Here is a 26,779-nt window from a genome sequence, read left to right on the forward strand (position 1 = left end):
AAAATATGTTCCCAGGCACCAGAATAGAAGCTTTAGTTCCTAACACCATGGGAAATTTGTCTTTTCCAATGGTCTTAGGCAACCCCTGTGAAACCTCCAAAGGGGTCCCAACGCTCTGGTTGAGAACAACTGCTTTAACTCAATCTTCCCCAATTCAAATCCCTTCAGACTTTTGTATCTTACCACAACTACTAAACTGAGTTAGGGTAGACAATAGTCAAGAATGATGAGAGTTGCAAGCAAAAATATCAGACGATGTTTAGGTTGCTTTAACTGATGGTGTGGAGACTGATGCTGGGGCATTATAAAGTTGCTTGCCCATTCAAATCTCTGAAGTAGCTGTTAGTTACAAATTTTCATCCGAAATTTGGCTGGTGATAATATGATTTTTTTCCCCTATGCAACAACAGCATCCAAGTTACAGAAACCCAAGAGGTCCAGACAATTCCTACACTGTGATCATTACTTCTTTTTAACAAGGTTTGATTTGAACAATTTTGTGGGAGATATGAGCAGATAAGCAGAATTTAAAATAAATACGTGAAAAGAAAGTGCGTTTATTTGCTGAAAGAATTACTGTGCATTTGAAACTAGGATTCAACAAATCTAGCAGGGATTGGATCTGTATAACACCACCTATTGATATTATGTTCAATATTAATGATCTATCAAAGAGGGAAGAATTTCTTAGATTAAAATCAACTAAACAACAGCCCAGAGTAATAAATATTTTTTGCAACATAGCTTTAACTGTTAAATAACTACACTGTTGAGACTTTCTCCCATTTTTTAAAATTTTGAAATAAATTTTGTAAGGCAAATCCTATTTAGTATGGTGGTCTCACAAGCCTGGGATCCTCCAGTGTGTTCAAACTTCATAAACCTTTAACCAGCACAATTCATTTCTGGCAAGGTGATACCTAAGGACTATACCAGTGATGGCGAACCTTTTTTTCCTCAGGTGCCAAAAGAGCTCACACCCATAATTTAATGCCTGGAGAGGGCAACTCCCCCCCCCCCCCCGAGGCCCTCTGGAAGCTGGAAATGGCCTGTTTCCCAACTTCTATAAACTCATGTTTCACCCTCTCCAGGTTCCAAAGGCTTACCTGGACCTGGGGGAGGGTAAAAACGCCCCCCCACCCCCCCAGGCTCTCTGGAAGCTAAAAATACCCTCCCAGAGCCTCCGTGCGAGCCAACAATCAGCTGGCTGGCACACACATGCACATTGGAGCTGAGCTAGGCAACAGCTCACGTGCCAGCAGATATGGCTCTGCGTGCCACCTGTGGCACCCGTGCCAAAGGTTCGCCATCACTGGACTATACTGTTGTTATTTACATGCAGAAATCCGGCAGGATGTAGTATTCTGCATCTTTAAAAATCTGTAAAGGTTTCTAAGCATAGAGGCAAAGCTAATCAAAATCTTAACCTAGGCAGAATTATTATTATTATTATTATTATTATTATTATTATTATTATTATTATTTAGATTTGTATGCCACCCCTCTCTGTAGAATGCACTGGAAGTAATACACAAGTAAACGTCTATGTATTATCAGTATTATCTAAGCATTTAAGAGTAGTATACAGTGCTCTCTTTTGAATAATATTGGATCCTTTTCCCTGGATTCTAAAGAATTTGGCTCCATTAGTTTCTCCTTCCTTTTAGCCTTGCCTGAAGAATTCTGGGAACTCCCAGAATTTTCACTTCAACTTGCTTTGGGATTTGGTAGTTTCTCTTCTAGCCGATTTAACACAGGATCCTTCTCCACTGGCTGCTGGCAGCAATCATGCAGTTCTAATGACCGGTCTTGGAAATGGCATTTTATTTTTTAAGAATTTCAAGAACTGCTTGAGTGTTTTGAAAATAAATGCAGACATTGTCATCTCAAAAAAAGGGGGGAAAAGAAAGAGTAGTATAGTCTTTCGGTATCACCTTGCTGAAAAGGATTGTGCTGCTTGAAGGTTTATGAAGTTTGAACACATCTGGAGGATCCCAGGCCTATGGACACCACTGTAGTAAATAGGATTTGCCTTACAAACTTTATTTCAAAAAAATTTAAATGGGAGGAAAGTCTCTATGGTGTAGTTATTTAAAAGTTCAGAGCTGTGTTGCCAAAAACATTTCATTACTCTGGGCTCTTGTTCACTTGATTTTAATCTAAAAAATCTTCCTTCCCTTTGATAGATCATTCATATTGAACATAACATCCATAGGGTGGTGTTACACAGATCCAATCCCTGCTAGAAGGAAAGTCCCCTGACACATATCCTTACCTCCCTGATGGAGTTCCTTGCAGTTGAAAGGGATCTTTGTTGCCCTGACACAGGCTAGTAGGCCAAATACCCCAAATCAAGGAAAGTTACCACTCTGTAGGGAGAACATTTCTACCACAGCTTCCTTTCCCAGACTTAGAATCTCTCCCCATGCAAGAACCAGAAATGGGTCAGGTTAGGTGGTCCTGCAAGCATCCTCTTTGCAGGTCTCTGACCCGGATGCAACTTTTAAGTGGTTTCGATGCTCTCTTTTTTGCACAGACCCCAGATCCTCCATGGGCACCTTCAGCATCCCCTCAGGGCGACCCAGGCTTTTGCACCCCACCAGCTCTGCCTTGCCCACGAAGGGAGGGGGGCTAAGGGGCCCCAATGCTCACGGGCGAAGGGCTCACCTTTACCATCCCGACCCGGCCAGCCCGTCTCCAGGGTCCCCACCGAGGGTCGCCTCGTGAAACTCGAGACAGCCCCCCCCCACTCACCAGACACTCACAGGAACAGCAGCTTTGCCCCAAGCATCGTCCACCCCCTGTGGAGCCCCCCCCCGCAAGCCCTTTGGCCCCGCCCCCTACAGAGCCCCGTAGGTACCTGCAAGCCCCGCCCATCGGCTAGGCCCCACCCCCTCCCGCTGTCTCACCGGCAGCTCCGGCGTCTCCTCCGAGTTTCTCTCACTCTCCTTCTTTTTTTCCCTCTCTCTTTCTCTCGCCCCCGTCTCTCGGGCTCCGCGGCATCCAAGATGGCGGCAGCCTCCCCCCTCTCTATTTTCCCTCGAGCCCGCCTTCTCCTGATCTGCATTGGCTGGCCCTCCCGCTCCTCAAACCTTTTGCCATTTCGATTGGATAATTAAGGAACTGGACGGAAAGGGGGGAACGGGGAGGGTGGGGCGACGCGGCGCAGCCGCAGCTGTCATTAGTAGGGAATGCATGATATCTATTTGTCAAGAGGTGATGTCCTTCAAAGCATTTCCGTGCTACCATTGGCTGAAGGAGCGCAGATGGAGTAGTAGGCGTGGTTACGCCTACTACTCCGCGAAAAACAAGCTGAGAGGGTGGAGTTTACGTCGAACAGTGCCTCCTAATGGGCAACAGAAATGTCCCTCAAATCTCGCTCTTGTATGATTGACTATCGCTTCCTGTACACGAATACTGACAAGACTAAGAAAGGCTATTGGACGACGGCACTGTCATTCAATCTTTGGTCCTACTGTTTGGGCTAAAACTGATAGAAAGGCGGTAGCGCGAAAGACTTTGAGCTTGTGCCTCCCCATTGGCTGTAAACAACCAAGGCTGCACATGTTGTCTCCTCATTGGACGGCTGTGCCATCCCGTAGAAACCTTCCCCCTTTTGTATTGGCATGCACGTTTTGAAGCTGGTTGCATTGAGGTAAAAGGGGTCAGGGCGGGACAATGTGGAGGAACCTCTTAAAAGCCAACCTGTCAATTAAACCCACTGTATCCAATCAGGGGAGGAAGAATGACCCCTTCCCAAGGCAGATGTTCTTCTCTGCGGACTTTGGTTTAATGATTTATTTTAACACTTCCTATCCATCTATCACAAAGACTCGCCACAGATTTAGGCGGGCGCAAGTTTTATCAGTTTTTACCAACTGATAAAAATGAAGGTACTTTGTTGCTATGATACATGCGCAGAATCTTAGCATGCAAATAAAACAGGTATATCAAAGAAAGAGACCAATTTCACTAGTGATATAATCCTTGGGTCTGCTGAATGATATAAGCTGCAGGGAGTTTATTATCCTTCTACATCTTCCTTAAGGACTCTTTTTAAGCCCCCTGGAAAATCTATGGTTGGTTTCTGGATTTCTATGTTAGTACTTAAAATATTCTTAAAATAAATAATCCTCACACTGGTCAGTTTATTGGCAATACTCTCGGCGTAATTCTTTACCAATCTAACCCCCTACATATTTGGATTTGTTGTCTTTGCTTATTGGAGGCAGTGTCTTGCATTTCCTGGAGGTACTGATGTTTGTTTTCAGAAATTTATTTGGTCATAATGGTTTTGGGTCACAGGATTGCATAACAGATCATAAATTCTATTACTGCAAAGAAAAACAAGACTATAGGAATGCACCTCCTGAATACTGCCAGCGTGATTAAACCTTTTTGATTCATTGGAAAACAATGGGAAATGCCAGATTAAATCTCTGGTCTTCAAAGTTTGGTTACTACTAAAAATTCTCCAGAGGGAAATTTCACTGCAGAGTAGGGATTATGTACCCATCCCTCCCCCCACAAAAAAATAACCAAATACATATGCCAGGAATGAATAGAATTAGGTCTATTTTGTGCAACACCATTGTTGTTAATGGTGAGTATTCTGAGCAGAGCCTGGTTACAAGCAGTGTGGCACAAGGGTCTGTGTTCTAAGTCCTATTCTTTTTAATATCTTTGTGAGTGACACAGGGGAAGGTTTAGTAGGGAAGGTTTGCCTATTTGCCGATGACTCTAAAGTGTGCAATAGGGTTGATATTCCTGGAGGCGTCTGTAATATGGCAAATGATTTAGCTTTACTAGATAAGTGGTCAAAGCAATGGAAACTGCAGTTTAATGTTTCCAAATGTAAAATAATGCACTTGGGCAAAAGGAATCCTCAATCTGAGTATTCTATTGGCAGTTTTGTGTTAGCAAAAAGTTCGGAAGAGAAGGATTTAGGGGTAGTGATTTCTGACAGTCTCAAAATGGGTGAACAGTGCGGTCAGGTGGTAGGGAAAGCAAGTAGAATGCTTGGTTGCATAGCTCAAGGTATCACAAGCAGGAAGAGGGAGATTGTGATCCCGCTGTATAGAGCGCTGGTGAGATCACATTTGGAATACTGTGTTCTGTTCTGGAGACCTCATATACAAAAAGATGTTGATAAAATTGAACGGGTCCAAAGACGGGCTACAAGAATGGTGGAAGGTCTTAAGCATAAAACCTATCAGGAAAGACTTATGAATCCAATCTGTAGAGTCTGGAGGACAGAAGGGAAAGGGGGGACACGATCAAAACATTTAAATATTTTAAAGGGTTAAGTAAGGTTCAGAAGGGAAGTGTTTTTAATAGGAAACTGAACACAAGTACAAGGGGGCACAATCAACTTAGTTGGGAGAAAGATCTGAAGCAATATATTATTTTACTGAAATAGTAGATGCTTGGAACAAACTTCCAGCAGATGTGGTAGATAAATCCACAGTAACTGAATTTAAACATGCCTGGGATAAACAGTATATCCATCCTAAGATAAAATACAGAAAATAGTATGGCAGACTAGATGGACCATGAGGTCTTTTTCTGCCATCAATCTTCTGTTTCTATGTTTCTAAAACCCCAAATCCACAATCTCAGAAAATTAGAATACTGTATTATGAAAAGGTGCAATATTCCAGGCTCAAAGTATCCTACTCTAATCAGCTAATTAAGCCATAACATATGCAAAGGGTATCAGTGGCTCTGAACTTGGGGGATGGGATCCCTTTGGGTATTGAATAACTATTTCACAGGGGTTGCCTAAAACCAAGGGAAAAGACAAATTTCCCTTAGTGTTAGGTATTAAAGCTTCTATTCTGACGCCTTTTCAGAATCCGAACAATCAGGCATTTACAGTGGGGTGCCCCGCTGACCTTCCTGCCAATCAGCTTAAAACTCTGTTGGGAAAATTGGCGCTAGGCTTATGGTTGGGGTCACCACAACATGAGGAATTGTATTAAGAGGTCATGGCATTAGAAAGGTTGAGCACCACTGCAAATGGTCTCAATCTGTTTCAGTAGGAATCAAATCATGGGAAAGACTGTTGACCTGACAGTTGTACAGAAAACCATCATTGACACCCTCCATAAGGAGGGAAAGCCTCAAAAGGTAATTGGAAATGAAGTTGGATGTTTCCCACAGTGCTGTATCAAAGCACATTAATAGAAAATTATTTGGAAGGGAAAAGTGTGGAAGAAAAAGGTGCACAAGCATCAAAGATGACTGCAGCCTGGAGAGGGTTGTCAGAAAAAGGCCATTCAAAAGTGTCAGGGACTTTCACAAGGAGTGGACTGAGGCTGGAGTCAGTGCATCAAGAGCCACCAGACACAGAAGGATCCTGGACATGGGCTTCAAATGTCGCATTCCTCTTGTCAAGCTGCTCCTGAACAATAAACATCAGAAGAGTCTTACCTGGGCTAAAGAAAAACAGACCTGTTGCTCTGTGGTCCAAAGTCCTATTTTCTGATGACAGCAACTTTTGCATCTCACTTGGAAACCAAGGACCCAGAGTATGGAGGAAGAATGGAGAGGCAACACAGTGAGATGCTTGAAGTCCAGTGTGAAGTTTCCAGTCTGTGTTGATTTGGGGAGCCATGTCATCTGCTGGTGTTGGTCCACGGTGCTTCATTAAGTCCAGGGTCAACACAGCCACCTACCAGGAGATTTTGGAGCACTTCATGCTTCCTTCTGCAGATGAGCTTTATGGGGATGATGACTTAATTTTCCAGCAGGACTTGGCATCTGCCCACACTGCCAAAAGCACCAAAACTTGGTTCAATGACCATGGGATTAGTGTTTAATTAGCCAGCAAACTCGCATTGCCAAGAGAGATATGATACCGAACAAGCTGAAGGCCACTATTGGAGCACCCTGGTCTTCCAAAACACCTCAGCAGTGCCACAGGCTGATATCTTCCATGCTGCATAGCCTTGAGGCAGTAATTGCTGCAAAAGGGGCCCAAACCAAGTTCTGAGTACATATGCATGCTTATACGTTTCAGAGTGTTCTATATTGTTCTATGTACAATCCTTGTTTTATTGATTGCATATAATATTCTACTTTTCTCAGATGGTGGATTTGGAGTTTTCATGAACTGTACCCCATGCTCATCACAATTATGACAAATCACAGCTTGAACTATCTTGCTTTGCACGTAATGAGTCTCTCTCATATACTTATGTTTCACCTTTTAAGCTGCATTACTGAAATAAATGAACTTTTGCATGATATCCTAATTTTTCAATTTTTCAAGATTACTTGTAAGCTGTGCTCAATTTACAAGAAAGTAAAGTCCTATTGCAAGAGTATAAGAGTATGAAAAGAATGATGTCCAAGCCACAAGACAACAGAGATAGCAAGAATTCTCATTATTCTTACTCTACAAAACAATGGGATTAATACAATTTCTTTCTCTGAAATATACACGGAATGCTATTTCCAAACTATTGTAAGTAAAATATACTATAAAACCTCAGTTATTTATTTCACTACCCTCTAGTTGTTCTTCCCGGAAGTAATGAAATATCAGCTCAGATTCATTTATCTTATTGTAACATATTTATTTATTCATTTGTCAAATGTACAAGACATCCGGTATAGGTATAAACCAAAACAAAGAAAATAAGTACAAATAAACGGGTAAAGTAAGTCAGGAATGGTAACATCTGTGGTTTTAATACACTAAATGAAATCCTCATTGACATCTGAAGTAAAAATGTCCTTTTAATTTACTTCTGTATTAGATATAGAATGTAATTATCTTCACATTGCCAGAATTACGCTCAACCACATTTCTACATATAACATTTTTATTCCCTTTGTCACCAACACAAGTTTTGGGTTAGATTCATTCTACTCTCACTTCTGCTCCTTTAAATAGAAGTAATTCCAGCCTTGTGCTGCCTAAAGATTGCAACTTGCATCTATTTCTGTTAACATGGCCATCTAGAGAACATTAAGATGTACTCCCAATAACCGAGTTTCTCAACTTTGAAAACTTCCACATATGTGGAGTGTAATTCCCAGGTTTCAACAATAGTCATGTGGCTGAGGAATCCTGGGCCCAAACCCACATAAAGAAGTATGCAAACACTATTAGAAAAAATATTTCTAATGCTCCACCTCTTACATTGAAATTTAGTTCTGTTAAAATTAAATTCCTGGGCAATGTGTATCTATTGTCTATTGAATGAGGTCCTTATCTGGTGTAGACTTTTATAGCAGCACGTGCAGTGCGGTTCCAACTACTGGTTGAAACAGCAGCATTCACATTTGCTATGAAGTGGACATGATACCACTCTTCTCACTCTTCACTTTTAAGAATTCTGCCATGCTGGAAAAGTACTTCTGGTTGGCTTCAGTGACCTTCTTCTCAGCTGCCTGTGGATTCACAATCTCCAGCCCCTGCAAATGGATAGGAGAAGAAATTTGCACAGGGAAAATAAAAAAAACCCAAAGAATACATAGAGTTTATCCAATCTGTCATCTTTCGGCAATGGAATTCTAGGAGTTGCAATTGCAAAACACCTGAGAGCATCAGGTTAAAAGAGGATGCTCTGGAGTAGAAGAAGTGCTGTAATATACCCCAATTTCTCCAGGCTGGACACACACACAAATACTAATATAGGAGAATATTTGCAACTCAGAATAGAAATGAGGGGATTCTTGGTTGTATTTCTTATGGATGTTTCGTTAGCCGAACTAGGTAATATCCTCTGTGCTAGCATAATGACAATGTTATTTACTTAGTTTGGATCTGCAAGAAAATAACCAAGCTCAGACAGTACCAAAGACAGAAAATTGCTTACAGTAGTCTGTTTTGCAAAAAGAAGACAAGGTAGAAGATCCTTAGGCAGTTCATATTCCTTACAAGCATAACCTACACATTAATACTAAATGTCTTTGGGCACGAGGGAAGAAATACCCATCTCTAGGGCTTCAGGGAAAGTTATACATAGGACCCCAGTGGCAGGGGCGAAATGTTTCCAGTTCGCTTATGCCTGTTGGTGGTTAAGAGTGCAGTACTGCAGGCTACTTCTGCTGATCACCTGCTGCCAGCAGCCTTCTATCCTTCCAAGGTGGTTGAAATATATGCTGACTCTGTAAACCATTTAGAGAGTGCTGTAAAGCACTGTGAAGCTGTGTATAAGGCTAAGTGCTATTGCTATATATTTATCAAATTTCTACATTATAATGTATCCACATTCCTAAAAGCTTATTAAAAGATACTTTCCCTCCACACTGCTTGAACTGATTTATTTCTACACGATACATGTGCTCCATTTCTCTAAATTGAAAAAGAAGTTACCATTCCAAATTCTTTAGATGAACATACAAAAATCCCCCTACTTTAGTGCTTTCCAGTCGTGGACAAACAAAAGGAAGGTGGAATATATACCTGCAATGGAGTGAACGCCACACTGGAAGCTGTGCCAGAGGAACGGTCCCGGATGGTTGACTTCCCCCCGTATACCATGCTTTGTTTCTGGAGTGTGCGCTGATGGGACAAAAAGGCGACATTTGGAATGTAAATACGTATTGGATAATATATATACAGATTAAAAGGCTTACAACCATTTGTAGTGACCAAAGGTACAACGTTAGTGAAAAAGTGACGGGTCTGTTTTGCAATTAAGACAATGCATGCTTGAAACAATCACATAGTGATAAAATTACACAGTTGTTCTTGTGACTGAACCACAATTTACAAACTACAGTGGCAGCATTCACATGCAACAAAGCATGGGGTGTCTGACCTTGGTAACTTTTAAAGTTTTGTGGATTTCCAGATGGTTAGCTGAGGAGTTCTGGGAGTTGAAGTCCACAAATCTTTAAGTTGCTAAGGTTAGATACTCCTGCAACCTCCCACCCCCCACCCCCATTAAATTGCAGCATGTTGCATGAATTCAGTAAAAAACATTAACCCCAATTCTGGATATCTATACAAGCCTGGAGCATTTGTAATGAGATTAAACCAAACTTGCTCTTCCTTTGAAGGACAAAAACAGAAATTGGACATTTGCAATTTGCTGAGCCTTTATTTCCTCACCTGCAGCGTTTTTGAGATGCGGGCCTTCGTGGCATCGTTGACTTGTGTCTGCCGGATACGGCCACTGCCTGCTTTGCCTAAGTGGCCAAGACTGAAACCAAGGTCTTCTTGGTAGGCATCTTCTTCAATCTGGAAAAGGCATGAGAAGAAGCAAGATAAATAATGCGTTTATGTCATTTCTATACCATCAAAGGACTCCTTTCATTTTACAGAAGTTGTATGCGAACGGACAACATGGGCTGGTTCTAGCTTAAGTGGATGTCCTTCAGATACCCAAACACATGGACAAATATAGCATTTTAGGCTAAAAACAGTAGCTGGAACTCTGCTCAAGAGCCTATTTGTAGTTAATGCCGTGCTTACAATACTGTTATATAGCATTGATAGACTGCACCTATCAGCAATACATGTGTTTTATGTCAATGGCATGCTCTGGGTAATCTTCAAAATATGTTGAAATATGTAGAGATAATATTCAACATATGACCAATCTCATTTAACAATCATTTGATGTCGTCTGGCGGGACCCAGGGGAAGAGCCTTCTCTGTGGCGGCCCCGACCCTCTGGAATCAGCTCTCTCCAGAGATTAGAACTGCCCCTACCCTCCTTGCCTTTCGTAAACTCCTTAAAACCCACCTCTGTCGTCAAGAGTGGGGGAACTGAGACATCTCCCCCTGCCTATGTAGTTTTAATGCATGATATGACTGTATGTATGTTTTTTATATTGGGGTTCTTTGCTTTTAGATTTTTAAATGTACAAGTGTTATTTTAGATTTTGAATTATTAGATTTGTCAATGTATATTGTTTTTGTCACTGCTGTGAGCCGCCCTGAGTCTGCGGAGAGGGGCGGCATACAAATCTAATAAATAATAATAATAATAATAATGACGGTGCTGAAAAAATGACTTATGATCAGTCATTGCACTTATGACAGTCACGGTGTCCTGGTGGTCTCATGATCAAAATTTAGGTGCTTGGCAACCAGCATGTATTTATGATGGTTGAGGGTCCCAGGATCACATGATCGCCATTTGCAATTGTTCCAGCAGGCTTCTGGTAAAGTCAATGGGCAAGGCTAGATTTGTTTACTGACCGCATGATTCACTTAATGATCGCATCAGTTAGCAAGAAAAGTTCCAGCCCCAATTGTAGTGACAAGATGAGGACTACCTGAATTGCAATAGTTGATTTAAGGGGTAATAAGGGCACAGTGAATTGTTGTCCAGGAAAGGCTACAAAAATGATGCCTAACTCTCCCTTGTCTATCTAGCAACACTTGTAAGGTTTGGAGTACTCCCAAATTGTACACCAGTAGCTTCAGGGGGGATGTCTCCAAACCAGAGTCATCTGGCGGCAAAGCATAGGCACGGATACAGGAGTAGAGCATCAGCTTGAAACATTTATGAAATGTTGCCACTTTTTAAATCAGATTAGTTATCTAAAACAAAAATATTTTGTATTCTCAATTCAAATCTGTACGTTTAGAACGCAGGCCTAAACATTCTGAATGTGGTTTGGGCGTTGAAGGAAAAGAAGAAAGCAACAATGTTCTGGTAGTTACAGTGGTACGTCATCTTACGAACGCCTCTTCTAACGAACTTTTCAAGATACGAACCCGGTGTTTAAGATTTTTTTGCCTCTTCTTCCGAACTATTTTCACCTTACGAACCCAAGCCGCTGCTGCTGGGATGAAGGGGTTTCTTTCCCCCCCCTTTTTTTGAAGAAAGAAAAGGGAGGGGCGGCTTGGAGGGGGAAAAGACTCCATTTAAATAACTAGGAGAACAGTGTGTTTGCAAGCACTGAAATGGTGTCTTTTGAAGAAAGAAAAGGGAGGGGCGGCTTGGAGGGGGAAAAGACTCCATTTAAATAACTAGGAGAACAGTGTGTTTGCAAGCACTGAAATGGTGTCTTTTGAAGAAAGAAAAGGGAGGGGCGGCTTGGAGGGGGAAAAGACTCCATTTAAATAACTAGGAGAACAGTGTGTTTGCAAGCACTGAAATGGTGTCTTTTGAAGAAAGAAAAGGGAGGGGCGGCTTGGAGGGGGAAAAGACTCCATTTAAATAACTAGGAGAACAGTGTGTTTGCAAGCACTGAAATGGTGTCTTTTGAAGAAAGAAAAGGGAGGGGCGGCTTGGAGGGGGAAAAGACTCCATTTAAATAACTAGGAGAACAGTGTGTTTGCAAGCACTGAAATGGTGTCTTTTGAAGAAAGAAAAGGGAGGGGCGGCTTGGAGGGGGAAAAGACTCCATTTAAATAACTAGGAGAACAGTGTGTTTGCAAGCACTGAAACGGTGTCTTTTGAAGAAAGAAAAGGGAGGGGCGGCCCCCTTGCCTTTCTTCCTTCCCACTCACCCTTTAGCCTAGCCTTGCTTCTTTCCACCCGCCCCCTTTAGCTGCTCCTCCCTGCCCTCTGTTCGCCTCCCTTCTAAAGTTTGGGATTTTCCTGAAGGATTTGCACGCATTATTTGCTTTTACATTGATTCCTATGGGAAACATTGTTTCATCTTACGAACTTTTCACCTTACGAACCTTCAATTAAGTTGTATCATGAGGTACCACTGTACTTACAATGGTAACAAAGTTATACATTTCTTACAACCATAACATTAAATTTCCATATACGTACAACTTGGCATTCCTCAAGTGTGAAGAATGGGAACTCAAAGCAACAGAAGCTCATACCTCTCCAAAGCTCATCCGGTTTGCTTGCTTCCGGATTTCTGTTAAGCCAAGGCGTTCTTTCATCTTACGATACCTGAAGAGAGGAAAAAGATTATTATTATTTTTTTAAAAAACTTGAAAATTGCATAGGAGCAAGATTATTATATTATAAGCTAGCCTGTGACCGTAATAAGGATAGTTTCCTTTAAATTATAACCCATGGCTGAGATGGTGAACCTATGGCAGCTATTACAAGCAGGCAAGACGATTATCCGTCAACTGCCATGACTACAAGCTACAATGAGCAGCATATCCTCGTGGTAATCCTGTGGGAGCTCGGTAGCAACTCCACACTGAAACCACCTCATCCCAACGATGGTAAGAACTTTTGGAAGGAGGTGAAGATTTTAGGCCATTTCATGGTTATACATTTTTGCTTGAAGTAAGAGTTAAAGGACTGCTTACTTTAATGCTTATTTAAAGTAAAGTGACGTTACTTTACTTAAAGTAAGTAAATATTTAGTTATATGGCAACATCAGTTTGCAAGCCCTACAGGGTAAAGAGCGACAGTCCATTGTTGGAGATGGTGCGTGCTGTAATAAAGCACTGTGTACAGATTTGCTATGCTGTGGTGTGTCCAATACTTGCAAAACAAAGAACGCTCAGAGCTGAATGTGAGTTGATTCTCACTTCCTGGCATTTGACCTGAGCTCTTACAAAGCTTTTTGCCTGGACCCCCCCTCCTTACCTGCGGCCTCCTCGTTTCTTCCTCTGTCCGTCCAGAGGGGCTGGCAGTGGCTTCACTTGCTTCACTGGAGGTGGCTCCTGCCATTTATCAAACTTCCTCTCAATCTCTTCCTTCAGGTCATATCCAACCTGGATGGTTAAGAGAAGAAAAAGCATGAAGTTACAGGAGGTGAAAGGAACTCTTTTTCAAGTTTCACTACTACTTTTCATAGTAGTGGAAAGCATCAAAGTGAAAAAAGTGAAGGTTACAGTTTAGGCTGAAGAAGATTGATTCTATTATCCCCACAGACTAAAGCTAATCTATTGGCCTTCTCAATTTCTCTTCTTGGGTTAGCTACACCTTTGTAATCTTTCCCTAAAAAAAAATCACTACTTTTCAGTTTTAATCTCCCTCTTATGGTATTTCCTAGGCCAAACTAAAAACTGTCTTCTTCTCGGAAATGCAGGGAAGTATAATAAATTACATTAGAACCTGGAAACTCAAGTTCAAAAATTATCCAGACTCTGACAAAAACTACCCAGCATCTATCTCAAGAATTTTGGTGTAGAGATAATCAGGACTGCAAAGTCAACTTTGCTCTTCTCGAGGTTCCTTAGAAGAGGAACAGGAAGAAGTGCAGCCAGAAACACCCTTCTTCCTTGTCTTGAATTACCCATTTCCTTATTTAGCCTATACGGAGCCTCCAAAATATTTATAAACACAAAAGCAATAATTATTGCAGGCACCCAACTTTCTGCAAAGGGGTTAAATATTTTTCTGAGGAAGGTCCATACCTTAGGCCCTTGCTGCATATCTTTGGTGAAACAAAGGCTTTTAACATTTTACTTAGAGATGTCCCAGGATGTCTGACTTATGTTTCTATCCCTGCTACTACCCCAGTGCTCAAGAAGAGCATGGGGTCCCCAATCCTAGTCCATTGCTTAGTGCCAGTATAAATCCATTTAGGACTGTGGCCACGGAAATGGTGGGTATGTGCCTGCATGTGTGAAGCTGCATTTGTGAAAGCGTTGCACACGAAACTATCCCATCGTCCCCCACTGCCTCTCCCTCCGTTGGAGGCCACTGCCTTAGAGCCCTTAAACTCACCTTCCCTTCAGCACTCTCATGGAAGCTGTCCACACGAGCTGCTAGGGTGCATTTTGCTGCCACCAAACGTGCCGCTTTCCTCCGCAGATCCTACAAAAAAGGAGGAATGAAAATCAATGCTGGAGCCTCATGAATCAATCAGCACACATCACTCAGAACACATCAATCAGAAAAAAGGAACTTTGGATTCTGAAACTTACCGGAGGCAATGACTGTACAATGTCACTGTGGTAGATGTAACCAGTGTGAGGCAATACAGAAGTGCTGGAAAAGCCTGAGAGAGTCTTCCGCTGGGCTCCCAGGAGCATGATGTTACAAGCTGGCATCTTAGAAAGGTTGGTGAGTCCACCAGCAATGCCTTAAGACAAAGAAAAAAACAGAGAGTGAACATCACACAGCAAGATCAACAAGAAGCTGCAAATCTTTTGTTCAGCTGGTTTTTGGCAAGTCACTTTCCCCACTTGTTGAGATTCGAAGAGAAGGGCCTCTCCCTGGGAAACTGAGCCTGGTGTCCACAAAGAAGGATTTTTGCTAATCCTTCTTTGGAGATTTGCCAAAGATTTGCTATTCTCAGAAACATGGAAGAGCTATTCTGACAAAATTTTGGACAGCTGAACTATAAAGGGTAAACGTTTCCCCTAATAACAAAACAAATTTATCTTTTCAGAAGGCAAAGATATCGCTTCCCTCTCAAACCCACATATTTCCCACAACTCTACAGTTTGATCAAAAACTCCTTTGCGAAAGTGCACAGCTCTCCAGAAACACCATTTGCGGCCCAATTTGGACAAGGAGTCATTGCTCACGGTCACTCATGCATGCCCTTATCACCTCAAGGCTCGACTACTGCAATGCTCTCTACATGGGGCTACCTTTGAAGAGTGTTCGGAAACTTCAAATTGTCCAAAATGCAGCCGTGCAAGCAGTTATAGGCCTTATGCCCACATCTCCCCGTCACTCCACAGACTGCATTGGCTGCTGATCGGTTTCTGGACACAATTCAAAATGTTGGTTATGACCTATACAGCCCTGCATGGCATACGACCAGATTATCTCCGAGACCGCCTTCTGCTGCACAAATCCAAGCGTCCAATTAGATCCCTCAGAGTTGGTCTCCTCAGGGTCCCATCAGCCAGACAATGCCGGATGGCGGGGCCCAGGGGAAGAGCTTACTCTGTGGGAGCCCCAGCCCTCTGGAATCAACTCCCCCCAGAGATTCGTGCTGCCCCCACCCTCCTTGCCTTCCGTAAGAATTTGAAAACACATTTATGTCGCCAGGCTTAGGGTCATTAGACCCCAGCCTCTGCCCAATGAATGTATTTGGTGTGATAGTATGTATGTGTTTTTTTTAATTTTAAATGTTTAGTTTTAAAGAAAATTTAAAATTAATTGTTCTATTAATTGGCCTAGAAATGTTTTTATTTATTGTATTTTTACTAAAATGTTGTAAGCTACCCTGAGTCCATGGAGAGGGGCGGCCTATAAGTCAAATTAAATAAATAAATAAATAAATAAAATAAATAAGATAGATAGATAGACAGACAGACAGACAGACTGACTGACTTACCCATGATCTTGGCAGCAGTTGAGGCCCCAACAATGATGGACAAGTTTGGGGCAATGAAGGACATTCTGGACTCCACATATTCATAGATGCGATGCTTCGACTGATTCAGCTCTAGGGCCATGTCACAGGCCTCCTCGATGCGTTCCAGTTCTTCCTCGGTCAACTGTTGCCTGCAGAAAAATAAAGAACTCCCTTGAGACCTTCATATTCATTTTGCGTCTTTAATATTAAGAACATGCTAAAAGCCAGGTCCTTTTCATAAGTCTCCCTCTCCGTAGCATCCCTATAGATATTAGTTCTGTCTTCCCTAACCTGGTGGGATTCCCTACCTTTTCTCAAATATAGTCAGATAGTAATGATTGTCAGGCGCTAATGTATGGGCGGCGGGGGAGGGGGAAAAGAAACTCCAAAATAAAAAACCCCTCACTTTCATTTGAATTCCAACACTTTTTCACCCATCGTGTAGAATATAGAATCCTCTAAGGGAAAACTACTATAATGGTTAAAAGTAAAGCAATTCTGCAGGAGTGTTACTCATTCTAAGTTTTTAAAAAATACTTAGGTCTGTCTCTCTTAGCATGCCAAAGAGGAGGCTGGAAGAGTTTTCTCTTAAAATTAGGAAAAATTAAAGGAATAACTCATCTTCAGTCAAAAGTGAAAGAAGCTGTGGGAGTGGGGGGTGTTTCTGGCTGTATGTTTGGTCCGAGCCCCTACCCAGAACTGATCTACTACACCCCTTCTAAATTCTCCCAATTCTTATAGATGACCAAACTTACCCTTGAGTAGTAGATGCAGTGACACTGACCACCATGATTGTGGCATTGGTAAGGATCTGCTGAAGGTTTTCATTGTTTTTGCATTTGTCCAAACTATTTCCCAGCTCCTGAAAAGGTCCAATAATTGAAGGAGAGGTTAGCTTTGGACAATGACCAGGAATTTTTTGTACAAATATGTTAGGCTGACAAGAACTGTATGAAATATCAAATATTTAATCTAATTTCATGTGGTCAAGAACAAAGGAGTTGAAAGATATGCCTGTTCTGGAATTGTTAATTAATAGATGAACCGTGGACCACCAAGAGGCTGAATCTTATATTCTTCATATTCTAGTTTTATTCTACTCCCTATAGAATATTATCTAATCCCTTAATCTCATCGTTGCCAAACATGCAGCACTGTAAGGTGCTTCATCAGCTGTTATAATTAAAAATGTTATATAAACTGTAAAAAATAAAGATATACAATGGCAAACGTGATGAAAGGCTGGGTTTCAATCTCCCTCGCTGAAGACCTGGGCGAACAGCCAGGACTTCGCAGTTCTTCTAAGCAACAGCCAAATCTCCGAAGGGACCTCATTCCAGAAGGCACAAACCTACGGTAATTATGAGAGCAAACGGAAGAATGAACTTTGCATATTTTAAGAAGAAATACAATACCTTAACAGTCCGGATGTAGTCCAAAGCATTGGGAACAAGGGACTCTAATTCTGGAAATCGCTTGGAGTATTTGTCTCGGATAAACTTGTGTATAATATCTAGACACAAAAGAACAAAAGACAGCAATTGTTAAGGTGATTAAGAGGGTGGGACAAGTTTCCTCAACCTAATAATCTTTAGACTTCAAGGTTTCTGACTTCCAAGGCAGGATGGGGAAGAAAGTTCTGAAACAAAGAACTTGCCAGAGGTGTGTGTGTATATGATGGGGCTGAATTCTTCAATCAGAGTTGAAGAAACCTCTTGGATGTGAAGCGAAAGTCCAGTTGCCTCTTGAAAAAGGACCTGATGGCATAACAATTAGCCCATTTGTATATGTTTGCCCCTCAAACATCTACACTGTTAGTTCACATTTCTTTCCCAGGAGCTCACTGTATTAATACCAGTATGTAGCCCTGTCCTAAATCAGCAGGCAAGATTTTTTATTTCACTCACTCAGTTCATTCTCAATCTCTACGGTGAGGTTGTTGGCATCCACAATAACTCTGTATTCAGGAGCAGCCTCTACTGGACCTAGAACTGGAGAGACAATAGAATGGTCAAAATCTATGCTATGCATCTGACTGTGAGATGGAGTTCATAGACATGTTCAAGTACGACTGAAGGGAAATGACTTGTGTCTTCATGCAGGAGCAGGATGTGATGTTAGTAGGTTCCAAAAAAATGGAAGGGAAATGTTATCAGTACAGCTGTTTCTTCATAGGCAAATATGAACATTACCTTCAGATGCTTTTGGCTGCTTGCTGATGTACTCTTCAATCTTCAACATAATTTCGGCAAACTGCATAAAATAAATAAAAAGATCTTAAATAATAAAAAGTCATGCTTCCCTTAAATATTGAACCTTAGAGTGTAAAACAATAATGGCTGATTACACAACATATGCTGTTCAGATCAATTTTGAAAATTTTACTGCAATTTTACTGTAAATTATTAGTATATTACTATATTCAACCCAATGCCACTTAAGGGACATTTAGTATCTTCCTAATTTCTAAGATATACTTTATTTCTGATTGCCCCTTCATCTGATAAAATTGGCATGATCCAATTGTGATATGTGAAAGATCTCTATTCCTCTTACCATTTTGCTATCCCACAACTTGGCAATACTCTTGACCGAATCAGTTGCAAGATCCAGTTGCATCTCTTCATGGACATCTTCAATGGGAAACTCGTCCTCTTCATCTGCAAAACTTCCATCTTCTTCCTCTGCTGCCTCTTCAAGGTCAGCCAAAAGCTCATCTGCTAAAGACATGGTGGATCAAGGCTGGAAAGGGAATAACACTAGATTAGAGAAGTAAGTCAAAGTAGGGAAAATTAAAAAAAAAAAGAATTCTAAAGCAATTAAATGAAGATTCAGCCTGATATTACTATTTTCTCCCAACACTACCTTGAAGAGAGTCCCAATTATATATTTCTGTGACCAACCACATTTTAGAAGGTAGGATTTGAGTTTCCAGAGGCCAAGACAGAATCAATATAGCCTAAGGACTTTATGTTTGCTAAATAGGTCTGCCTGAAGGGGGAGAATCTTTGTTATATAGATTAGATTGCGCAAGGCTCATTGACAAAGGTGGGGGCTATGAGGAGTGAGGCCATTTCCTAACCAAAAACATGTTTCTCCATTTCTCATCCAGGGAAATAATATTCTCCCTTTTAAATATTTCCTAACTATTGCATTTCTCTAGGAGAGGGGTAGGTGCTAACCTCCTGCACACCTAATGTAAAGGAAGGGGTCACTGCAGAATAGCCTAATGCTGGGAAAGATTGAGGGCAAAATAAGAAAGGGAACGCAAGAGAATTAGGTGGCTAGATGGAACCACTGAAGTAGCAGGCGTCAGCTTAAATGGAATCTAGAGGAAGGTAGAGTACAGGAAGGCCTGCAGAAATATTGGGCATGGGGTTGCAATGGGTTGGACACATCTTCACAAATGACAACAAATTTAAAAGGAGGCCAACCTGGCATGTGTGACTGAGACCTGGCTGGATCCAGAGGGAGCGGTTCTTCTCTCTGAAATGTGTCCAGATGGGCGTCAGGTGTGGCACCAGCCGCGACCTCAGGTGTGTGTGTGTGTGTAGCTATCATAGCCAAGATGACCTTCAGCCTGTGCAGGCTCGCTGCTCCTGAGATTGCGGGTTGTACGTCACTCTTTGTGAAGTTGGATCTAGGGGTTCACGTGTGTTTGTTGCTCACATACTTTCCTCCCAGCTGCATGTCAACAGCCCTGCCTGCGCTTCTTGAGGAGGTAGCGGGTTGTTGATGGGAGTCCCCCAGACTTATTTTCTTGGGGGACTTAAATCTACCATCACTCGGCGAGTCCTCTGGGTTGGCACAAGAGTCCATGGCCCCCAAGGCAACCATAGACCTGATCCAAGTAATTCAGGGTCCAACTCATGAGAAGAGACACACTCCCGGCATGGTATTCCTCTCAGTGGAGTGAGTAATTATCTGAAATTAAGGGGCTTGGCTATCTTGCCTTTGTCATGGTTAGATCATTTACTGCTTCGGCTTGATTTTAAGGCTCCAATCCTCCCCTGCAGGGAGGCGGAACCAATTAGGTGGTTCTGCCCCAGATGCCTGATAGACCTGGAGGGCTTTCAGAGGGTGCTTGGGGTTATACTAGATTTGCTTGTACACAGTTCGGCAGAGTCCCTTGCTGCAGCCTGGAATATGGCGGAGGCAGGGGCTCTTGACCAGATTGCGCCGTTGCAACCTCTCTGTGGCAGTAGACCCTGGAGAGCTCTTTGGTTCACTGAGGAACTCCGGGGGATGAAACACCACAGAGATGTCTAGAGAAGCGTTGGAGGAAAAGCAAATCTGAATCTGACCAAACACTTGTAAATGCTTAAGACTTACAAAGTGGTGCTCAGGGAGACAAAATGCGTGTATCATGTTGCCTTGGTTGCATCTGTGGAATCTCGCCCAGCTGCTCAGTTTAGGGTGACTCGCTCCCTTCTTAACCAGGCGGAGGTGGTGGTGTTGATGAACCCTTGCAGGGTAGTGCTGAGGATTTTAATAAGTTTTTCGCAGATAGAATTGCTTAGATCCGGAGGGACCTTGACTCCAATTGGAATGCAATACCGGCTGACAACGAGGCAGGTGAGGTGACAGGGGCCCATCTTAGTCCTGTTGTGTGGGAGGAGTTTCACCTGGTGACACCTGATGAAGTAGACAAAGCATGGGAGCTGTGAGCTCCATCACCTGTTTGTTGGACTTGTGCCCCTTCTGGCTGGTTTTGGTGAAGTGACACGGAGCTGGCTCCAGGAGATTGTCAATGCTTCTTTGAAGGAGGGATCCTTTCCGGCTCCCTACAATGAGACACCTTGTGCACCTCCTCCTCAAGAAGTCTTCCCTGGACCCAGCTGTATTCAATAAATATCGTCCCGTCTCCAACTTTCCCTTTATCCTCTGTCCTGGTGCTTCTTGACCTCTCAGCGGCTTTCGATACCATCGACCATGGTATCCTTCTGCACTGGCTGGGGGTGTTGGGAGCGGCAGGCACAGTTCTTCAGTGGTTCTCCTACCTCTCTGGTCGGTCGCAGTCAGTGTTAGTGGGGAATCAGAGGTCGACCTCTAGGTCTCTCCCTTGTGGAGTGCCTCAGGGTCCGTCTTCTCCCCCCTGCTATATAATATCTACATTAAACCACTGGGTGACATCATCTAAGGGCATGGGGTAAGGTATCATCAGTACGCTGATGATACCCAGCTGTACATCTCCACCCCTTGTCCAGTCAGCAAAGCAGTGGAAGTGATGTGTCGATGCCTGGAGGCTGTTAGGGTCTGGATGGGTGTCAACAGCGTCAAACTCAACCCTGACAAGTGGCTGTGGGTTTTGCCTCCCAAGGACAATTCCATCTGTAAATCCATTACCCTGGGGGAGGGGGTTGTTTGCTAAATGGGTCTGGCTGGAGGGGGAAAATCTTTGTTATGTAGATTAGATTGGGCCAGGCTCATTGACAAAGGTGGGGGCTTTGAAGAGTGAGGCCATTTCCTGCCCAAAAACATGTTTCTCCATTTCTCATCCAGGGAAATAAAATTATCCCTTTTAAATATTTCTAACTACAGTGATCCCTCGATTTTCGCGATCTCAATCTTCGCGAAACGCTATATCGCGATTTTTCCACCCGATGACGTCACTCCTTTCCTTTCTCATCTTTCTTTCTCTCTCTCTTTCTCTATCTTGCTTCTTCCTCTCTCACACTCTCTTCCTCCCTCTCTCAACTCTTTCTTTCCTTCTCTCTCTTTCTCTATCTCTCCCCCTCTTGCTCTCGAGCGGCAAGCGAGCAGCCGGGCGGGCGGGTGAACGGGCAAGCGGCAAGCGAGCGGCTGGGTGGGCGGGTGACGGGCAAGCGGCAAGCCGGGCGGGCGGGCGGGTGAACGGGCAAGCGGCAAGCGAGCAGCCGGGCGGGTGAACGGGCAAGCGGCAAGCGAGCGGCCGGGCGGGCGGGTGACGGGCAAGCGGCAAGCGATCTTGGGGTTTCCCCTTTGCCTGGGCAACGGAGAAACCCCATCTTCGGCTCCTCGCTGCTGCCGCGCTGCGGAGCAGATCAGCTGCTGGGCGGCCGAAGGAACCTTCCCTGGGTGCCGCCCGCCGCCCACGCAAACTCCACCATCTGCGCATGTGCGGCCATGAAAAAAAGCGCGCGTATGTGCATATGGTGTTTTTACTTCCGCAACCCTACATCGCGAAAAATGGATTATCGCGAGGGGTCTTGGAACGGAACCCTCGCGATACTCGAGGGATCACTGTATTTCATTTCTCTTGGAGAGGGGTAGATGTTTACCTCCTGCAGACCTAATGAGAAGTAAGGGCTCATTGCAGAAGAGCCTAATGCTGGGAAAGATTGAGAGCAAAAGAAGAAAGGGAAGACAGAGAATTACAGGGGGTGGACAAACAAATGGAAACACCTGATGTTTTGGCATCATAATGTCTGAACATGTTCAAATGAATCAAAACTTGACATATTTTAATGTTTTTTTTAAAGTCTGTTATTTGATGTTTTTTTAAACTACCTTTTTCTTAATTTAAGGAAATTGGTTATAACTTTCTAGAAATTCTCAGACTTTCAAAGAGGCCAAATTGTTGGTGCTCGAATGACAGGTGCTATTGTAACAGAAAGTGCCCAAACGTTTGGCATTTCAAGAGGTAATGTCTAAAAAGTAATGACTGCTTTTGAAAGAGAAGGGAAAACGTCCTCAGCCAAGCACAGGTCTGGTCGAAAGTCGAAGTTGTCTGAGAGACTGTCGGACTCTAAAGCGAATTGTTAGAGCGGATTGCAAGACTGCAGGTCCTAAAATCACTGCAGAGCTCAATAGACATGTACAGAACCCAGTTTCCACAAAAACTGTTCGAAGGGAGCTTCACAAATCTGGATTCCACGGAAGAGCTGCAATTAGAAAACCTCTGCTCTCAAAGACAAATATTTCAAAGCATTTAGAGTGGTGTAGAAACCACCAGAAATGGTCCCTCAAGCAGTGGCAAAATGTGATTTTCTCTGACAAATCATAATTTACCATTTTTCCAACCTCCGTCCGTGTTTACATTTGGAGACAGCCAAAAGAATAATTTCATCCAGACTGCCTTCACCCAACCGTCAAACATGGCTGGGGTTCAGTGATGATCTGGGGTGCCATTTCTTGGAAATCCGCCGGGCCAATGATTTCCCTTCATGGAAGAATTAACAGCCATCACTATTTAGGAATTTTGGCTGACCAAATTCATCCTACGGTTCAAGAACTGTTTCCAGAGGGGGATGCCATCTTTCAAGATGATAATGCACCAATCCATAGAGCAAGAAGTGTTAAAGAATGGCACGAGGAACATTTTAATGAAGTTCAGCATCTCATCTGGCCACCACAATCACTAGACCTCAACATTATTGAGCATTTATTGTCAATTTTAAACATTCAAGTAAGAAGTCGATTTCCACCACCATCGCCTCTAAAAGAACTGGAGGGTGCTTTAGCTGAAGAATGGGCTAAAATTCCTTTGGAAACAATTCACAATTTGTATGAATCAATGCCTCGGAGAATTGAGGCTGTATTTTCTGTAAAAGGTGGACCAACACCATATTAAAAGATATTTTGATGATTTTTCAAGGTGTTTCCATTTTTGTGTCCATGCCCTGTATTACAGGTGGCTAGATGGAGTGACTAAAGCAGTAGGTGTGAGCTTAAATGGAATCTAGAGGAAGGTAGGACAGGAAGGCCTGGAGAAATATTGTGCATGGGGTTGCAATGGGTTGGACAGGACTTCCCAACTGACAACAACATTAAACAAGACAAGCAGTAGATCAGTCTCCCCCATTTTCAGGATCCCCATTCTCCCTCACCTGCTTCTTTGCTTCAAGGCTGTTCAGGCTGCTTCTGGGTCCCCAGTTCTTACCCTGCCAGAATTGAAAAAAGAAGTTGCCTAGGGGGGTTCTGTTTGCTAAATGGGTCTGCCTGAATGAGGACGATCTTTGTTATGTAGATTAGATTGGCCCAGGCTCATTGACAAAGGTAGGGGCTATGAAGAGTGAGGCTGTCTTCCTGCCCAAAGACATGTTTCCCCAATTTTCATCCAGGGAAATAATATTCTCCCTTTTAAATATTTCTTAAAATATTGCATTTCTCTAGGAGAGAGGTAGGTGCTAACCTCCCACACACCTAATGAGAAGGAAGGACTCATTGCAGAAGAGCAGGGAATTAGGTGGCTGGATGGAGTCAGTGAAGCAGTTGGTGTAAGATTTAACAGATTAACAGAGTCAGAAGGGACCTTACAGGTCATCTAGTCCAACCTCCTGTCCAAGCAGGAGTCCCTACCTCTGCCTCTATCTAGGATTGAACTCACAACCTCCTGATTGCAAGGCGAGAGTTTTAATTCTAGGTCACAGCCTAGTCAACCTAAATTTATATTTTATTTGTCAAGCACATTTATTAATCAGATTTATTTATTAATCAGATTTGTATGCCGCCCCTCTCCGCAGACTCGGGGCGGCTCACAGCAATCGCCATACAATGTAAACAAATCCAATATTTAAATTAATTTTAAAACACCACAAGTTAAAACCAATCATACACACTAGCATACCATACATAAATTTTATAAGCCTAGGGGGAAGGAACATGTCAATTCCCCCATGCCTGACGACAGAGGTGGGTTTTAAGGAGCTTACGAAAGGCTAGGAGGGTGGGGGCAACTCTGATATCTGGGGGGAGTTGATTCCAAAGGGTCGGGGCCGCCACAGAGAAGGCTCTTCCCCTGGGTCCCGCCAAACGACATTGTTTAGTTGACGGGACCCGGAGAAGGCCAACTCTGTGGGACCTAACTGGTCGCTGGGATTCGTGCGGCAGAAGGCGGTCCCGGAGATATTCTGGTCCGGTGCCATGAAGGGCTTTATAGGTCATAACCAACACTTTGAATTGTGACCGGAAACTGATCGGCAACCAATGCAGACTGCGGAGTGTTGGTGTGACATGGACAAATTTAGGAAAGCCCATGATAGCTCTCGCAGCTGCATTCTGCACGATCTGAAGTTTCCGAACACTTTTCAAAGGTAGCCCCATGTAGAGAGCATTACAGTAGTCGAGCCTCGAGGTGATGAGGGCATGAGTGACTGTGAGCAGTGACTCCCGGTCCAAATATGGCCGCAACTGGTGCACCAGGCGAACCTGGGCAAATGCCCCCCTCGCCACAGCTGAAAGATGCTTCTCTAATGTGAGCTGTGGATCGAGGAGGACGCCCAAGTTGCGAACCCTCTCTGAGGGGGTTAGTGACTCCCCCCCCAGGGTGATGGACGGACAGATGGAATTGTCCTTGGGAGGCAAAACCCACAGCCACTCCGTCTTATCCGGGTTGAGTTTGAGTCTGTTGACACCCATCCAGACCCCAACAGCCTCCAGGCACCGGCACATCACTTCCACTGCTTCGCCGACTGGACACGGGGTGGAGATGTAGAGCTGGGTATCATCTGCATACTGATGATACCTCACCCCATGCCCTTGGATGATCTCACCCAGCGGTTTCATGTAGATATTAAATAGTAGGGGGGAGAGGACCGACCCCTGAGGCACCCCACAAGGGAGTAACCTAGAGGTCGACCTCTGACCCCCCACTAACACCGACTGCGACCGACCAGAGAGGTAGGAAGAGAACCACTGAAGGACAGTGCCTCCCACTCCCAACCCCTCCAGCCGGTGCAGGATACCATGGTCGATGGTATCGAAAGCCGCTGAGAGGTCAAGAAGTACCAGGACAGAGGATAAACCCCTGTCCCGGGCCCGCCAGAGATCATCCATCAGCTCGACCAAAGCGCTGGTAATATACATAGATATAATCTTATTTATATACATAACATGGGTCCTGATAAGGGAGAACATTTCAATTTTACTTCTATAAAATAAAAAAATAACATTTTAATTTAATTTGATTTAAATGGGACTTCAGAGTAGGCAACTTTAAGACTTGTGGACTTCAACTCCTAGAATTCCTCAGCCACCAAAGCAAAGCCGGCTGAGGAGTTCTGGGAGTTGTAGTGCATAGGTCTTAAAGTTGCCAAGGTTGAGACCCCTCCTGCAGGGGATGGAAGAGAACAGGAAGGCCTGGAGGAACATTGCCCATAAGGTCGCGGTGGGTCGGACTGACTTCGAAACTAACCACAAAATTAAACAAGGCAAGGATTAGAACAGTCTCCTCCCCTTTTCCAGGATTCTCATCCCCCCCCCCCCCTCACCAGCTTCAACGACGCTCCGGCCTCTTCTCAGTCCCTCGTTCACGCAACAAACGACGTCGTTCCTACGTTTATCATTGACTCTGCCAGCATTGAAGAAAGCAACAGCCCAAGGAATATTATTTCCGATTCCGGTTCAGACGGCCTTTGCTTGGAGTAACAAACCAATAAGCAAAAGGCTTGTCTTGCCTTCTTAAACTCTATGGACGGCTGGAAATAATAGTAGGAAACGTTTCGCTTTGAAGCCACCGGCAACTACGGATTTCCGGGACCTATAATGACATAATCACCATCATCCCTTTTTACGCTGCCATCCCTGGAACCTACGCATGAAATTATGGGAGGAACAGGATACGTTTTACGTATATGCGACGCGACAGATCTTTCTGAGCATCGCATTTACGGTCCGGTCAACTGATGCTCTGAGATCATCGGT

General features: G+C 43.5%; 2 protein-coding genes across 6 annotated transcripts in view; both read right to left on the bottom strand.

The window, feature by feature from the left end:
• Positions 1–3,048, bottom strand: part of CNOT3 (CCR4-NOT transcription complex subunit 3) — a 63,976-nt gene extending 60,928 nt beyond the window's left edge. The window contains exon 1 of one of the 4 annotated variants that reach the window (XM_070727844.1): positions 2,910–3,048. The gene's annotated coding sequence lies outside the window, so the exon portion shown is untranslated. The remainder of the gene's footprint in view (positions 1–2,909) is intronic. The other 3 variants (XM_070727846.1, XM_070727849.1, XM_070727851.1) reach the window with 3 other exon arrangements.
• Positions 3,049–7,559: 4,511 nt separating this feature from the next.
• On the bottom strand, positions 7,560–26,766 carry PRPF31 (pre-mRNA processing factor 31). Of its 2 annotated transcripts, XM_070727546.1 has the most exons (15): positions 26,347–26,718; positions 23,965–24,018; positions 18,713–18,898; positions 18,349–18,409; positions 18,064–18,147; positions 17,572–17,669; positions 16,912–17,018; positions 16,136–16,305; positions 14,769–14,926; positions 14,569–14,658; positions 13,483–13,610; positions 12,755–12,827; positions 10,070–10,198; positions 9,419–9,517; positions 7,560–8,424 (listed from the first exon to the last, which is right to left on the bottom strand). In XM_070727546.1, exons 3-15 carry the CDS (start codon positions 18,884–18,886, stop codon positions 8,296–8,298), a joined length of 1,500 nt encoding a protein of 499 aa, XP_070583647.1. In that variant the 5' UTR covers positions 18,887–18,898; positions 23,965–24,018; positions 26,347–26,718; the 3' UTR covers positions 7,560–8,295. The 2 variants fall into 2 exon arrangements, with proteins under 2 accessions (XP_070583647.1, XP_070583646.1); XM_070727545.1 differs by lacking the exon at positions 23,965–24,018 and having other exon boundaries at positions 26,347–26,766.
• Between the last annotated feature and the right edge of the window lie 13 nt (positions 26,767–26,779).

This window comes from Erythrolamprus reginae, chromosome Z, assembly GCF_031021105.1.
Source record: "Erythrolamprus reginae isolate rEryReg1 chromosome Z, rEryReg1.hap1, whole genome shotgun sequence".
Classification (NCBI taxonomy): Eukaryota; Metazoa; Chordata; class Lepidosauria; order Squamata; family Dipsadidae; genus Erythrolamprus; species Erythrolamprus reginae.